The sequence below is a fragment of the Sander lucioperca genome, chromosome 12, assembly GCF_008315115.2.
Source record: "Sander lucioperca isolate FBNREF2018 chromosome 12, SLUC_FBN_1.2, whole genome shotgun sequence".
Taxonomy (NCBI): Eukaryota; Metazoa; Chordata; class Actinopteri; order Perciformes; family Percidae; genus Sander; species Sander lucioperca.
In genome coordinates, this window is record NC_050184.1 from 19,258,489 (window position 1) to 19,273,488 (window position 15,000).

Below are 15,000 nucleotides of genomic sequence, written 5' to 3' on the forward strand. Positions count from 1 at the left end.
AAAGCTGATTCTGATTCTGATTATGTCCACATTACTGATGATTATTTATCTAAAATCTAAGTGTTAAGATATTTTGTTAAAGCACCAATTTTCAACCCTAGAATATTGCCGCAATATTGATATCGAGGTATTTGGTCAAGAATATGGTGCTCTCTGATTTTCTCCATATCGCCCAGACCTAGTAAACAAGACATTTGAGGATGTCATCTTGGGCTTTGAGATAGGTGCCGTGCAATTAATCAAATTTTGATCACGATCACAAAAACAATGGGTTACACTTTACTTGAAGGTATCTACATAAGAGTGACATGACACTGTCATGAACGTGTCATAAACATTATGAACAAGTCATAAATGTTCATGACGTAACGCTTCTGTCTATAAGTGTCATTCTGTTTTTGTCATGACAAGTTAGGGTTAGAGTTCATGTGTCATGACATGGTCATGACACTCTTATGTAGATACCTTCAAGTTAAGTGTTACCAAACAATGTAATAGAGAAAAACGATTATTTTGCACATTTTGTCTCGTGTTCTGAAGGGGAATTCAAAAAGTTCAACGGGAAAAGTATTAAAGGAAATGTCACAGTTCAAGGTGTTTTCACTGTTGATGTGTTTAACTGTTTCTTTAACTTCAATAAATGCAACATCTTTCCAAAAGTCAATGAGTAAATAATCGTGCTTTCATTATTGAACATAATAACTGTGATTATGATTTTTTTCCACAATCGAGCAGTCCCACTTTGAGAAACACGAATTTTTCACCATTTTCTGACATTTTATAGACCAAACAACTAACCCATTAATCGAGAACATAATGGACAGATTAATGGACAATGAACGTGCAGTTTTAGTACCCAGTCGAGCGGTGTGGTTGAGGTAGGAGCTCAGGCTGCGTCCGAGGCCCCGAGGTTTCCTCAGCGAGCTGCTGTACGACTGAAGGAGAGACTGAACGGAAGAAGAGGAACCTCGGACCTTCAAACTTCCAGAAGAACCACGAAGAGACATCACCTCTGATGGAGGGATGATGGAGGGATGAGGGAGGGATAATGGAGGGATGATGGAGGGATGAGGGAGAGGTGATGGAGGGATAATGGAGGGATGATGGAGGGATGAGGGAGAGGTGATGGAGGGATAATGGAGGGATGATGGAGGGATGATGGAGGGATGAGGGAGAGATGATGAGGGATGATGGAGGGATGATGGAGGGATGATGGAGAGATGAGGGAGAGAAGATGGAGAGATGAGGGAGAGAAGATGGAGAGATGAGGGAGAGATGATGGAGAGATGAGGGAGAGATGATGGAGAGATGAGGGAGAGAAGATGGAGAGATGAGGGAGAGATGATGGAGAGATGCGGGAGAGATGATGGAGAGATGATGGAGGGATGATGGCGAGATGATGGAGGGATGAGGGAGGGATGATGGAGGGATGAGGGAGGGATGAGGGAGGGATGAGGGAGAGATGAGGGAGAGATGAGGGAGAGATGAGGGAGAGATGAAAGAGAGAAGATGGAGGGAAGATGGAGGGAAGAGGGAGGGATGATGGAGGGATGAGGGAGGGATGATGGAGAGATGAGGGAGGGATGAGGGAGAGATGATGGAGAGATGAGGGAGGGATGAGGGAGAGAAGATGGAGGGATGATGGAGAGATGATGGAGGGAAGATGGAGGGAAGAGGGAGGGATGATGGAGAGATGAGGGAGGGATGAGGGAGAGATGATGGAGGGATGAGGGAGAGAAGATGGAGGGATGATGAAGAGATGATGGAGAGATGAGGAAGAGATGATGGAGAGATGATGGAGGGATGATGGTGAGATGAGGGAGAGATGATGGAGGGATGATGGAGAGAAGATGGAGAGATGAGGGAGAGATGATGGAGAGATGAGGGAGAGATGATGGAGAGATGATGGAGGGATGAGGGAGAGATGATGAGGGATGATGGAGGGATGATGGAGGGATGATGGAGAGATGAGGGAGAGATGATGGAGAGATGAGGGAGAGATGATGGAGAGATGAGGGAGAGATGATGGAGAGATGAGGGAGAGAAGATGGAGCGATGAGGGAGAGATGATGGAGAGATGATGGAGGGATGATGGCGAGATGATGGAGGGATGAGGGAGGGATGATGGAGGGATGAGGGAGGGATGATGGAGGGATGAGGGAGGGATGAGGGAGGGATGAGGGAGGGATGATGGAGAGATGAAAGAGAGAAGATGGAGGGAAGATGGAGGGAAGAGGGAGGGATGAGGGAGGGATGATGGAGAGATGAGGGAGGGATGAGGGAGAGATGATGGAGAGATGAGGGAGGGATGAGGGAGAGATGATGGAGAGATGATGGAGAGAAGATGGAGAGAAGATGGAGGGAAGATGGAGGGAAGATGGAGGGATGATGGAGGGAAGAGGGAGGGATGATGGAGAGATGATGGAGGGATGAGGGAGAGAAGATGGAGGGATGATGAAGAGATGATGGAGAGATGAGGAAGAGATGATGGAGAGATGATGGAGGGATGATGGAGAGATGAGGGAGAGATGATGGAGGGATGAGGGAGAGAAGATGGAGGGATGATGAAGAGATGATGGAGAGATGAGGAAGAGATGATGGAGAGATGATGGAGGGATGAGGGAGAGATGATGGAGGGATGATAGAGAGAAGATGAGAGATGATGGAGAGATGAGGAAGAGATGATGGAGAGATGATGAGAGATGAGGGAGAGAAGATGGAGAGATGAGGGAGAGAAGATGGAGAGATGAGGAAGAGATGATGGAGAGATGATGGAGGGATGATGGAGAGATGAGGGAGAGATGATGGAGGGATGATGGAGGGATGAGGGAGAGATGAGGGAGAGATGATGGAGGGATGATGGAGAGATCATGGAGAGATGATGGAGGGATGATGGAGGGATGATGGAGAGATGAGGGAGGGATGAGGGAGGGATGATGGAGGGATGATGGAGGGATGAGGGAGAGATGATGGAGGGATGATGGAGAGATGATGGAGAGATGAGGGAGGGATGATGGAGAGATGATGGAGAGATGAGGGAGGGAAGAGGGAGGGATGTTGATTGGTTGATTTCGTGGAAAAAGGAGAAGAAAGAAAATAAAAATAAACATGTGTCATCAGATCAGACCAGCAGATTGATTAACTGATTGATAGTTCCAACAGACAACCAATCAAAATCAAAATCATAAATCCAACCAACCAATCAAAATCAGAGGGAGGAGCCAGTCTCGACTTTGACACTTGAACTGACTTTCTTAATACCAAGTTCTTGCATACTTGGAAGTTCGGACCAGGGGTTGATGCCAAAACATCTGGATACATTTTTCCCAAAGATGGTTTCTGGTAGCCTGACAAGCCAGTAGGGTTGGGCATCTCATGGGTTCCAAATTTAACATGCGCAAGTTTTGGTTTCCGTACCGACCAGGCTCTTGTTGTGTTGCAGCCTTGGAGCACAGTAACTGTACGTCCACACCGCCGCCGACTTGAGCTGCAAAGAAGCTCTGGCCGCCCGGTCAAGGACGCTGGTCAGAAAGTCCGGGGAAGCTGTTTGAGGCTTTGGCCGCTCTGACGTAGCAGCATTCTATGTTCATCATGGAAAAAGATCAAGCAGCCACTGCACGGCCAATACACTGACACTAGAAACCTTTTATAAATGACATATATAATGACAGAATATGTATTGGTTGTTGGTCGCAGCGGTGTCTGTTAGCAGTTAGCTCGCTCGTTAGCCGCTGAACCGCAGCAGCGTGCAGGCAGAGCGAGCAGCCGCCAGCTGTTGATCCGTGCAGGACTTCACCGTGAGCGGACTGTTTAGAGACCATGTGACCGGCAGGTAACGTTAACTGGTCCCTATACGCAAATATCATAAATGATAGGGAACCCAGCAACGGCCATGATGAGCTTCTCCTCCTTTTTCTCTGAACTAATGTTTTGGTAGGAACCAAAGTTTACATCGTATGTTTCTCTGGAATCAGCCAGCGTGAAGGACGTCTATATTCTGATTGGTTGCTGCTGCTTGCCGGTGAACTGCGTCATAGCTCATTACCATAAAGTTGACCTACTTTCAACTTTCTGATTGACGCTCTGGTCGCTCAAAACGCCCAAAACGTGACGCCGACAGATTTTCCGCTCCTTGCAGCTGAGAGAAGCAGCTTCCATTGAAAATTAATCGTTTGAGTCATTTTTTTATTAAAAAAAAATCAGATTTCTCTGATTCCAGTTTGTTAAATGTGAATATCTTCTAGTTTCTTCTCTCCTCTGTGACAGTAAACTGAATATCTTTGAGTTTTGGACAAAACAAGACATTTGAGGATGTTATTTTAGGCTTTGGGAAACACTGATCCACATTTTTCACCATGTTTTGACATTTTTATAGATCAAACAACTAATCGATTAATCGACTATGAAAATAATCGTTAGCCCTACCCACATCCAGATGTTGGGTCTGGGAACTCCCCATTGGCTGGGCTCAATCCGAGGGGCGGGATAAACGGTTGTCTTTCAAATTCCCTCTGCACGCAATAGGATAGCTCTACAACCAATCAGAGCAACGCTAGCTGATAGATTCAACTTTAAACTCTGAACCCATCTTCCTTTTTTAAGAATGACTTCAGTGCCGTTCTTTGTTCTTTTCTCAAAGAAAAGCTGAACTCCAAGTCTTCCAGAGTCGCGGCCAAAGCCGATTCCAAAGACCGCTGTTCGCCAGCAGCAGCAGCCATCTTATTTGTTTTCAAGTAGCAGGGAATTCACGCGGAACCTTCGCAACTCTGCTGTCATTATGTTAAGCCCCGCCCACCGACTCTATACACGATGTGATTGGCCTGACCAGAATTTGTTTTTTCCAGCTTGCAAGCCAACGGAGAGTTGCAAGACGACCCTGGCTGCAAATTACATTCGCTGTCGATAAGGTGTGTCTAGATTTCTAGGCTATAAATTCTGAATTTCTTTAATCCCAAAGATGGTTTCTGTCATTTTAGGTAGCTCTGATCATGCTGATGTGTGTTCAACTGTTCATTTTTGTGATGTCAGTTTGGTTTTTATTAGTTATTTGATGGTATAAAAACGGGGTGAAACGTCACGATTGGCAGATGGCGGGACTTTGCTACCGCGGCTCCACTGCCTGATCACTACTGCTCAGACTCTGGCTCCAAAATTACAAGATGGCAGCGTCAATATCCAGGAGATTTTGGCTTCACTTTTGTACAGTGAGAGGAAGTGGAGACACGTCATCCATCTTTATATACATGCTATGGTTCGGACAGGGAAGCCGCGGTACGCAGAATTTGGAACAGCAGCGTACCTGATGACGTCATTGTTTTGAAAACTGGTCCCGGTTCAACAGTGGAACTGGTCATAACACATTTTCGGTACAAAAAAACACTATATAAAGAGGCACAATACAGCGTACACTGTGTCATCAGTGTCTGATTAACTAAACAGTAAATTTGTACATTGTAACTGAAAAACACTTAGGCTATGTTCACACTTGGCGTCTTTTTTTTTATGCTGCCAGCTGTCTGTTTACATTATAGTCCTACAGAGTAAACCGTGTTATCAAAAAAGTTGTAAGCGCTTTTTTAAACGCCACCGCCGACTTCATTTCTGCAGCTCATGGCGTCTTTTTGAAGTTGAACTTTTCTGAAAAAAAAAAAGCAAACCTGTCTTTTGAATATATACAAAAGACAGGTTTCCTTTTTTAGAAAAAGCAACATTTTTTATTGCCAAAATTCCAAGACCCTTAAAAAAAAAAGTACATTTTTGGTGGCTCAAATGTAAATATTATTCACCCCCTTCCCCTTCTTGCCTCTGGCTCTTTGCACTGGATATGCAAAAGAGCTGTTCACTAACCAGAGGGTAAATGTGACGGTACAAAGCTTACAGCAGGTCCATTCAACTACACTGTTCTGGGGGACACATTTTAAGAAGGCTAATATACTGAGTGAGGAGAAAGAATAAAGAATGCAGACATCACCGGCATGATGACGTCATTCATGTGCATATTAAGTGGCCATGCTGGGGGGAGGAGCCAGTTTGTCTCCAGGCAGCAGCTAAGTTTCCAAAGATTAGTAGCAAACTAATAAACAGTTAACTACAAATCGACAGCTTTCGTTTTAGCTTGTTGGTAAAACATGGCTGTTAGCAGAGTAGCATGCTGTAGGATAGTTGTGTAAAACAGCGCGGTGGACGAGAGCAGCAGCCGTTAGTTATCTACCTTGTGTCGGGGTCGCTCCGTGGAATGGATGAGTAGACTGGATGTTTTCTACTGAGATGATGTTGCAGCATGTTTGCAGCTTAAAATGATCCCAAACTTTCTGTCGTTTTCTCTCGCCTGTCTCGTCTCTTACCGGCAATTTCCACTGGATGCGGAACGTCTCCGGAACGTCGACGGAGTCATTAGTTTTCCATTAAAGTCAGTGTGTGTATTTCCACTGACTGCAGAACGTCTGCCTCCCGACTCCGTCCCAGTTCCCGTCAGTCCGCAGCCCTCCGGAGCAGATACCCAGAGCTTCTATATTTGACGGACGACGGAGAGCTCCGCAGCAATTCAGCGCAATTCAGATAGTGCGGGACAGGATGTCGAGCACAGAAACAAAATAAAACATCCGGTTACTTTTCAAAATAAAATCCACCGTGCTCACGGCGGATCATATTTACCTGCACTACACCTTGAAAACACAGCTCAGAGTAGTTTCCCCTCTACTCCTCTGGATGGAAACAAACGGTTGTTGGTTTTGTGGTTCTGTTTATAGAAACTACATCCTGTTATATCGCGCGAACATACATGATTTCGCGAGATCTCGTGGTCGGCTGGCCGCAGCCGTTACGCAACAAATCCGGACCTGGTGGGTATTGACGGACGGCGGAGCACGCAGCCGTTCTGCAGCGGAGCCGGTCCGCAGACCTTCTGCATCCTGTGGAAATCCACGGTTAGACCCTCGCTATTTTCGTCTTCCTTCATTTGTAATCTGGGCCGTCAGTCGTGTGTCCACAGAAGCGTCAACCTGTTGTGCGCTAGTAATAATCCTCCGTGCGGAAACACAGTGAGCCGTACAACCTTAATTACATTGATTTAACGAAGCTTCGAGGCAAAGAATTTTGCTTCGAGGATTTTTTGTAATCGAATTATTCGAGTTATTCGAGGAATCGTTTCAGCCCTAAACGTTAGCATCTCTCTCTCTCTCTGTTCTTTCTCTAGCTCGCTCCACCACTTTGTTTTATCTAACGTTAGCACTGCTCCACATAGCGCTCTAGGATACTGTAGCAGTAGCTGTTGTTATAGCAACAAAAGACGATCTCGGCTGCTTTTTGGAACCAAAAAAGCTACCAGCTTTTTTTTTCACAACAAAAGCGCTCTGGTCAACTTTTTCTTGTCAAAAAAGACGTCAAGTGTGAACATAGAATCACAAAATGTGTTCATTATTATAGTGTATAATTATTTTAGGAATTATGCATGATATTTTTTAAACAAACATTTAAAAATACTCCAAAGTACCCCTATGGGTACACGTACCCCCATTTGAGAAACACTGCTCTAAATGCACCTGACAATATGGTTACACATTTATTGAACAACCCTAATTGAGGATCAATGATCACATTCACCTACCTGCTGACAACACCTGTGGGAGCTAACAGGCTACTGACTGCGTGTGCGTGTTACCTGAGTCACTGTGTGACGTCGCTTCCTGGTTGATCGAGTCACTTAGCGTCCTGTCCCCTCCCCCGGCCCCACCCCTCCCCAGAGTGAGTGACAGCTGCCGTTTGATCTTCCTCATCCTCTCCATGAGGGGGGGCCGAGGGGGCAGGGGAGGGCGTGACTCTAAAGGGGGCGGGGCCGCCAGCCTGGAGACCACACCTGGACAGGTAAACACAGGAAAGGAAGACTAGATTATAGTCAACTGTATTGTCATTGTGCAGAGAACAAGTACAAAGACAAGGAAATGCAGTTTGCGTCCAACCAGAAGTGCAAAAAGAACAGAAAAGTGCAATGTGATATACAAAGTATAGACAGGTACAGACAGGTGGTGCATAGACAGGACAAGAAATCTAGTGCAGTGTAGACAGTAGTGTACAGTTGGTTTATAGAAGGTGGTTTAGAGTAATATAAATTAAATATAAGGCTAGAATGCCAAAATATATAAGTATGTTTGTCAGTATGACAGCCAATCGGCTAACACCTGACCAAAGGCTAACTTATGGTTGTACGTAGTCTCTACGCAGAGCCTGTGCCATAGCCAACGTGTTTTAGGAGCAGTTTTAAATCCTCTAAGTGGCCTACGCCATTTAGAGGATTTTTACTTCTACGCTGGTGTGCCTGCGTCGTTCTAGCGTATCTCTTTAAGAGAATAGCATGGTATGGTGTGTGTGTGTGTGTGTGTGTGTGTGTGGGCTTGTTTAACTATATTCGTGGGGTCCAAAAACCGGGATTCCAGTATACTTGTGGGGTCCCGACAGCCTTGTGGGGTCAAAATGCTGGACCCCACAAGTTTAAAGGGGTGTTTGAAGATAAAGACTTGGTTTTAGGATTAGGGTTAGAATTAGGTTATGGTTAGGGTGAGGGTAAGGGTTAAGGTTAGGCATTTAGTGGTGATGGTTAAGGTTAGGGTAAGGGGCTAGGGAATGCATTATGTCAATGACGGGTCCCCACAAAGATAGTGCCACAAACCTGTGTGACGGGGATTAGCTCCGGATTACCGACATTGGCAGTGGGACAGAGAAACAAAGTATCTCCCCTGTGCTTTCTGACCACGGTTGGAAATCTTATGCAGGCAAAGTTTACTCTCTTCTTGATTTCATGTTGTTCACGGAGAACCCAGAAATTAGTAGAGGGAAATGGGACGCTACCAAACCCAGCCAGCGTGGCGTGTAGTTACATTTTCTGGGGAGATTGCGCATCAGGCTACGGCGTAGGGTCTGTATCTACGCGTACCTATGTGTGTACCTATAATGTATATTAGATTAGACTTTATTGTCCACCTCAGTGGAAATTTGTCTTTAGCTTCTCCAAAACATTAAAATACAACAATGACACCAAACATTAAATGTACAACACACTAAACACTACACACCATTAAACATAAAACTATTTGGCAATTGTAGATTCAATGCAGAGCCATAAATAATAGGGACTGCAGATAAAAAATAGCCTTCTGGCTAACTCTGGCATATTGACATAAATGCTTAATTATATGCACTGTCCCTGTAATAAAAAAAAAAATCAAGCTTTACTGACAGGTTATCTACCTGACAGCTAACATGCTAATTGACTGACTGACAGCTAATCTTCCTGACAGCTAACATGCTAACTGACAGGATATCTACCAGACAGCTTACATAACACCTGGCTGACTGACAGGGTATCTACCAGACAGCTTACATAACACCTGGCTGACTGACAGGGTATCTACCAGACAGCTAACATACTAACACCTGGCTGACTGACAGGGTATCTACCAGACAGCTTACATGCTAACACCTGGCTGACTGACAGGTATTCTACCAGACAGCTTACATGCTAACACCTGGCTGACTGACAGGTATTCTAACTTGCAGCTAACATGCTAACACCTGGCTGACTGACAGGTATTCTACCAGACAGCTAACATGCTAACATCTGGCTGACTGACAGGTATTCTAACTTGCAGCTAACATGCTAACACCTGGTTGACTGACAGGTATTTTACCTGGCAGCTAACATACTAACACCTGGCTGACTGACAGGTATTCTACCTGACAGCTAACATGCTAACACCTGGCTGACAGACAGGTTTTCTACCTGGCAGCTAACATGCTAACATCTGGCTGACTGACAGGTATTCTACCTGACAGCTAACATGCTAACATCTGGCTGACTGACAGGTATTTTACCTGTAACGTTGGTATCATGTTGTAACGCAGTGCACCAGTTACACTTCCACTGATTTCACTGAACATAAATAATTCAAGCTAACTACATGTCCTCAGCTAGCAGCTAATATTTATGTTCTTCTCTGTGATGCAGGCTACGTTTTGTGTTTTCTCTCTACGTTTCTATATTAGCGTCGGGAGGACGGGACCCGTCTATGTTCAGTGTGTTTTCTCTCTACATGTATCTGTATCAGTATGTCGGGTGGACGGGACCCGTCTATGTCCTGCAGTAAATGTCATCAGTGTGTTATAAATAGCAGCGGAGGCGGAGCGGGTTTAGCTCTGAAGCTGCTGCGCCGTCAACAGCTCGGCCAGTTTGTAATAAAACGGTTTCCCCGGTAACACACGAGGCTCGGCGGTGTGTATTACTCACCGGGAGTGTTTGTCCCGGTCGGTCCCGGGTTGTCTTCGGCTCGATTCAGTCTGACAGAGTCTCGGGTCCTTCTGGCTCCCAGTAATCTGCAGCCATGTTGCTGCTCCGCTCAGCTCCTCCGGTGCGTCGGTCCTGACCGACGGAGACACTCACCGCACCGTGAGTGACGTCACAGATGGCCGTGTCCCCCGTGTCCACCCTCCGGTACTTTATTTTTTTTAAATAATTTAATTTTACAAACACATTATAGAAACAAGTGTTGTTGTGCTTTAGACCATAGATATTCAACAGGGGGTCCGGGACCCCAAGGTGGTCCTCAGAGTTGCTGCAGGGGGGGGCCCACCAAATTATTGTTTAATTGTTTAAAATACAAAAATAAAAACTTGAATCCAACATATTATTTGTAAAGATATATGTATTTTTTTTTTTTATTTACACATTGATGATAGGCTTACGTAGCCATCCACAGATACAGTTAAGCTTAAGGATTCAATGTGCCACAATCTAACATTAACACATGATGTATAAATATATGACTATGTCAACAATTATTATTTTAATACCTTAGTATTGTATGCCCCATAACAAGATATGTGTGAAGGCTTTATGCCACCCTACATGTTACTGTAGGCCCAGTGTAATATACAATTTATATTTTATATTTCTATTTCATACAATATATGTAGTAAGGGGTCCATGCTCCATCTCTTTCTCAACTGAGGGGTCCTTGGCCTAAAAGACGTTGAAGACCCCTGCTTTAGAGTCATGTAGTCTATTTTATGGAAGCCCATTTCTGCCAATGTGATGAAAAAAGATCATGTAAAGGTATTTTCTCAAAATAGATAGGCCTAGTATTTTTTAAATAATGACGTACTGTAGTATCACAAAATGAGTTAGTATTTCTAAAATAATGAGCTTTTTCAAATTATACAGACTCGTTAATTTGAGATACTAACTCAGGATTTTGAGAACATATTATTTATTTATAAAAGTTATTTTGATAAAGTTTCTCATTATTTTGAGATACAAAGTTCAATTCAATTCAATTTTATTTATAGTATCAAATCATAACAGGAGTTATCTCAGGACACTTTACAGATAGAGTAGGTCTAGACCACACTCTATAATTTACAAAGACCCAACAATTCCAGTGATTCCCCCCAAGAGCATGCATAAGTGCGTAAATGCGACAGTGGCGAGGAAAAACTCCCTTTAGGAAGAAGTCATTATTTTGAGATACTAAGTCATTATTTTGATAAAGTTTCTCATTATTTTGAGATACAAAGTCATTATTTTGATAAAATGTCTCATTATTTTGAGATACTAAGTTTGATTATTTGAAGTAAGGAAAGGCTGGGGACTTGTTATTGTCGTTAACAACAGATGGTGGTCTAGGGGTGGGGGAAAAAATCGATACAGGATAATATTGCGAAGAATTAATAAGATAGAATAGATTTTAAGATAATGTTACTTGTTTTTAAGGCATTACATGGATTGGCCCTTTTATATATTGCTGATCTCCTTACCCTACATCACTCCTCCAGGAACCTAAGATGGTCTAATCCAGGGGTCTCCAACAAGTAGGTTGCGTGCTACCGGTAGCTCGCAAGCAGGTTACCAGTAGCTCGCCAATAGGTTGACAAGCTGGGACACAAAATAACCACAATATTAAAAGTGAGGTAGCTAACTTCGTGGGCCATAGATGTGTAAAGTTGTTAATTTTTCTTGGACCCTGATGGGAATATTTTCAGTGATGTAGCTATAACTATCTGGGCTAAAAGAAGTGTAAAATAGTCATGAACCTTGACGTGAAGTTAAGATTTTTCACAGCTTTGGCTATTGCAATTTCAGCAAACAGTAGCTTCATTCAGCTCATGTAAATACATGTAAGCAATGTGATGCAAGTAGCTCTTGGCCACTTTTGTTATTTTAAAGTAGCTCTTGGATGAAGAAAGGTTGGAGACCCCTGGTCTAATCAGTTCCTTTTAGCTATTCCACAGTCTCGGATGAAAACAAAGGGCGATCGTGCCTTCTCCGTTGTGGCCCCGAGACTCTGGAACAAACTTCCCATTCATATTAGGTCCTCCTCTACTAAGTCTCGTCTTAAAAGACATTTTTATTCTTTGGCGTATGATTTAGTTTGGGGACATTTGTATAGAAGTGTGTTGTTTGTATGATGTTCTTTGTGTCTATATTTTCATTGTCTTCCTTTTGTTTTTATAACATAATATAACTCTGTACAGAACTTTGTTCAGCCTAGGTTGGTTTTAAATGTGCTCTATAAATAAATTGACTTGACTATTTTCCGTGGGAAAACTGTATCGATACACACAGTAATAATCTTTTAGTATATAAATTACACATGAGAATTTAACTTCGGGGTACTAGAATAATAAAATAAATAATATAACTGAAGTGAGATGAACAAACAAAGAAATCTGTCTTTTTAGATGAAACAGATGTTGACAAAGTTTTCCTTTGGAGACATAATTTGAAGTTGGGAAAAAAGGCAATAAATTGCATTATATATGTTTAAAATCACAACATTACATTTCTGCTGGCTCTCAGTCTCGACGACACACACACACACACACACACACACACACACACAGTTTTACTTAACTTTATTCACACTTGTAAATATTACAGAACTTGTGTAAATACATCCGTTACAGTAATCCTTTTTTTTTTTTTAGGGATGCACTGAATCCAGGATTCGGCTGAATATTGGGCTTTTTGACGGGGTTCTGGTTTCTGCTGAACCTTAGAATTTTTTTCCCAGCGAACCGAACCCTACGCTTGCACTCCGCGCGCTACGCTGGTCGACGTAATGACGGCGCTGTTGATTACGGGAAGGTGTTTACGTAGGTGGAGCGTTCAATGCAGCAGGCTGAGAGAAAGTGGAAATGGATCTCGTGAGCAGAAAAAGTGTAGTTTGGCAGAACTTTCAGTCAAAAGAAGGCCATTCAAGTCCAGCTACATGTTCAATCTACAATGCTGATTAGTCTGGTGGTGGCGAGGACCCTAAACTATACACAACATCACCACTGTTACAACATCTGGTATGAAACATCTGGAAGAATACGAGTTGTGCATGAAGGAATCTACAGACAGCAGCCAAAATGCAGCAACTTCAGGTACGGCAAAGGAAGGACAGTCACTGTTTACTTCATTAATGAGTTTACTGTGTTCATGGACTGAGGATGGGACGAGGATTCAGCAGAATCTTAACCAGTGGATTCGGTATTCGGCCGAACCCCAAAAATCTGGATTCGGTGCATCCCTATTTTTTTTCCCCCCTCAAGGAACTTATCTGAAGAACATTCAGAGTTTTTCTGTTCAGGACTTTTGGCTGAGCTTCAGTCTCGATCCTGGAGATAGTTCAACATAAAGACGAAGGACGCGTTCAACCTCGACAAACCGTTGCAACACGTTTATTTAAACTGAAACGGTGGCGCCTGAACACCCTGAGCTTACATACAAGTCTCTGCTGATTGGGTGACGCCTCTGACACACCCGCCAAACGAGAGAAAACTCATCAAAGTCCGTTTCACTCAGTTTCGCAGAAACGTGGCGTTCAAGTCAGAAGCCGTAGCAAAACAGTAACGTACCCGTGTTCATCAGTCTCTGACCAATCAGCAGCTGGCGTCTCTCTGGCTGGCAGCTGACTCGACGGTTTGCGTCCGCGGTCGTTTGCTCGGGGGCTGCTCCGATTGGCCGACGTCTCTGAATCCCTCGGAGGTGATCTGGTATTGGACGGTGGCACCCTTGTGATCTGGAGATTTAAAGATGGCCGCCATCCGGCGTGAGCCCGCCCAGTGTAGGAGGAGCCGGATGGTGGGGGCGTGGCCCCAGCTCTCCCCGAGGGCGGGGACAAGCTGTGATTGGCCGCCGCTTAGCCGGGTGGTCATTTGGTTGGTCATCGCCACGGCGATGCCGCGACCGGTCGCCATGGCGATGAGCTGCTGGGCGAGCCCGTTGAGGAGGCGCGTCCTCTGCGACAGATCGTCAAAGTGCTGCCGGAACGGGAACGCCACGCTGTCGATCACCAGGAGGCGGACCCTCGGGTGCTCGGACAGGAAGTCAGGCAGCAGGTGGACCTCTGCGAGCAGCTCCACGTAGTCATGGCAACGCACCTGAACGAGGCGAGACAGACGGCCAATCAGAATCTAGTCTAGTCAACGCTTTGGTCACATAACACATCGACTGCTGCAACGCAATCGCCAACAAACTCATCACGAACTCGGCACAAAAAACAAATTGCATCCCCAACTTGCACATTAAGTTTATCTGTATCTATTGAAACAGTTGTACATTTTATTTCCAAATTGTATATATTTTAAATATTGCTCGTGTAGTATTCTATTATTATTTCATGTATATTGTTTCCTATTATTTAATGTTTACTCTGTATGTGTGCTGTGTGTCTGATATTTTGCTGCTGCAACACCGTTATTTCCCATTTTTTTGGGATCAATAAAAATCTACCTACCTACCTACCTACCTACCTATCTATCTACCTACCTACCTACCCATCTATCTATCTATCTACCTACCTACCTACCTACCTACCTACCTATCTATCTATCTATCTATCTACCTACCTACCTACCTATCTACCTACCTACCTATCTACCTATCTAATAAAGATTAAAACCTGCTGCACCAAAACTCTGGAGCTCCCTCCTCACTTCCGCGTACTGGACTCCATTACACAATTT

The 15,000-nt window shown here is 44.1% G+C and overlaps 2 protein-coding genes across 7 annotated transcripts in view; both read right to left on the reverse strand.

Annotated features, from left to right (window-relative positions):
• cdk16 (cyclin-dependent kinase 16) overlaps nucleotides 1-10,467 on the reverse strand; it is a 29,724-nt gene extending 19,257 nt beyond the window's left edge. For 3 of the 5 annotated variants that reach the window (XR_004103927.2, XM_031293122.2, XM_031293121.2), the window contains exons 1-3: nucleotides 10,280-10,467; nucleotides 7,661-7,855; nucleotides 857-1,012 (exon numbers count right to left, since the gene is read on the reverse strand). Coding sequence is in view for 4 of the 5 variants with exons in the window: in XM_031293122.2 (XP_031148982.1) it covers nucleotides 857-1,012; nucleotides 7,661-7,784 (280 nt within the window). In the remaining variant the exon portion in view is untranslated. Of the gene's footprint in view, nucleotides 1-856; nucleotides 1,013-7,660; nucleotides 7,856-9,867; nucleotides 10,124-10,279 lie in introns of those variants that run through there. The other 2 variants (XM_036007904.1, XM_031293123.2) reach the window with 2 other exon arrangements.
• A 3,348-nt stretch (nucleotides 10,468-13,815) lies between these two features.
• rad51c (RAD51 paralog C) overlaps nucleotides 13,816-15,000 on the reverse strand; it is a 7,778-nt gene continuing 6,593 nt past the window's right edge. The window contains exons 4-5 of one of the 2 annotated variants that reach the window (XM_036007905.1): nucleotides 13,891-14,415; nucleotides 13,816-13,832 (exon numbers count right to left, since the gene is read on the reverse strand). In XM_036007905.1, the coding sequence (XP_035863798.1) occupies nucleotides 13,915-14,415 (501 nt within the window). In that variant the 3' untranslated portion in view covers nucleotides 13,816-13,832; nucleotides 13,891-13,914. Of the gene's footprint in view, nucleotides 13,833-13,884; nucleotides 14,416-15,000 lie in introns of those variants that run through there. The other variant, XM_031293124.2, reaches the window with a different exon arrangement.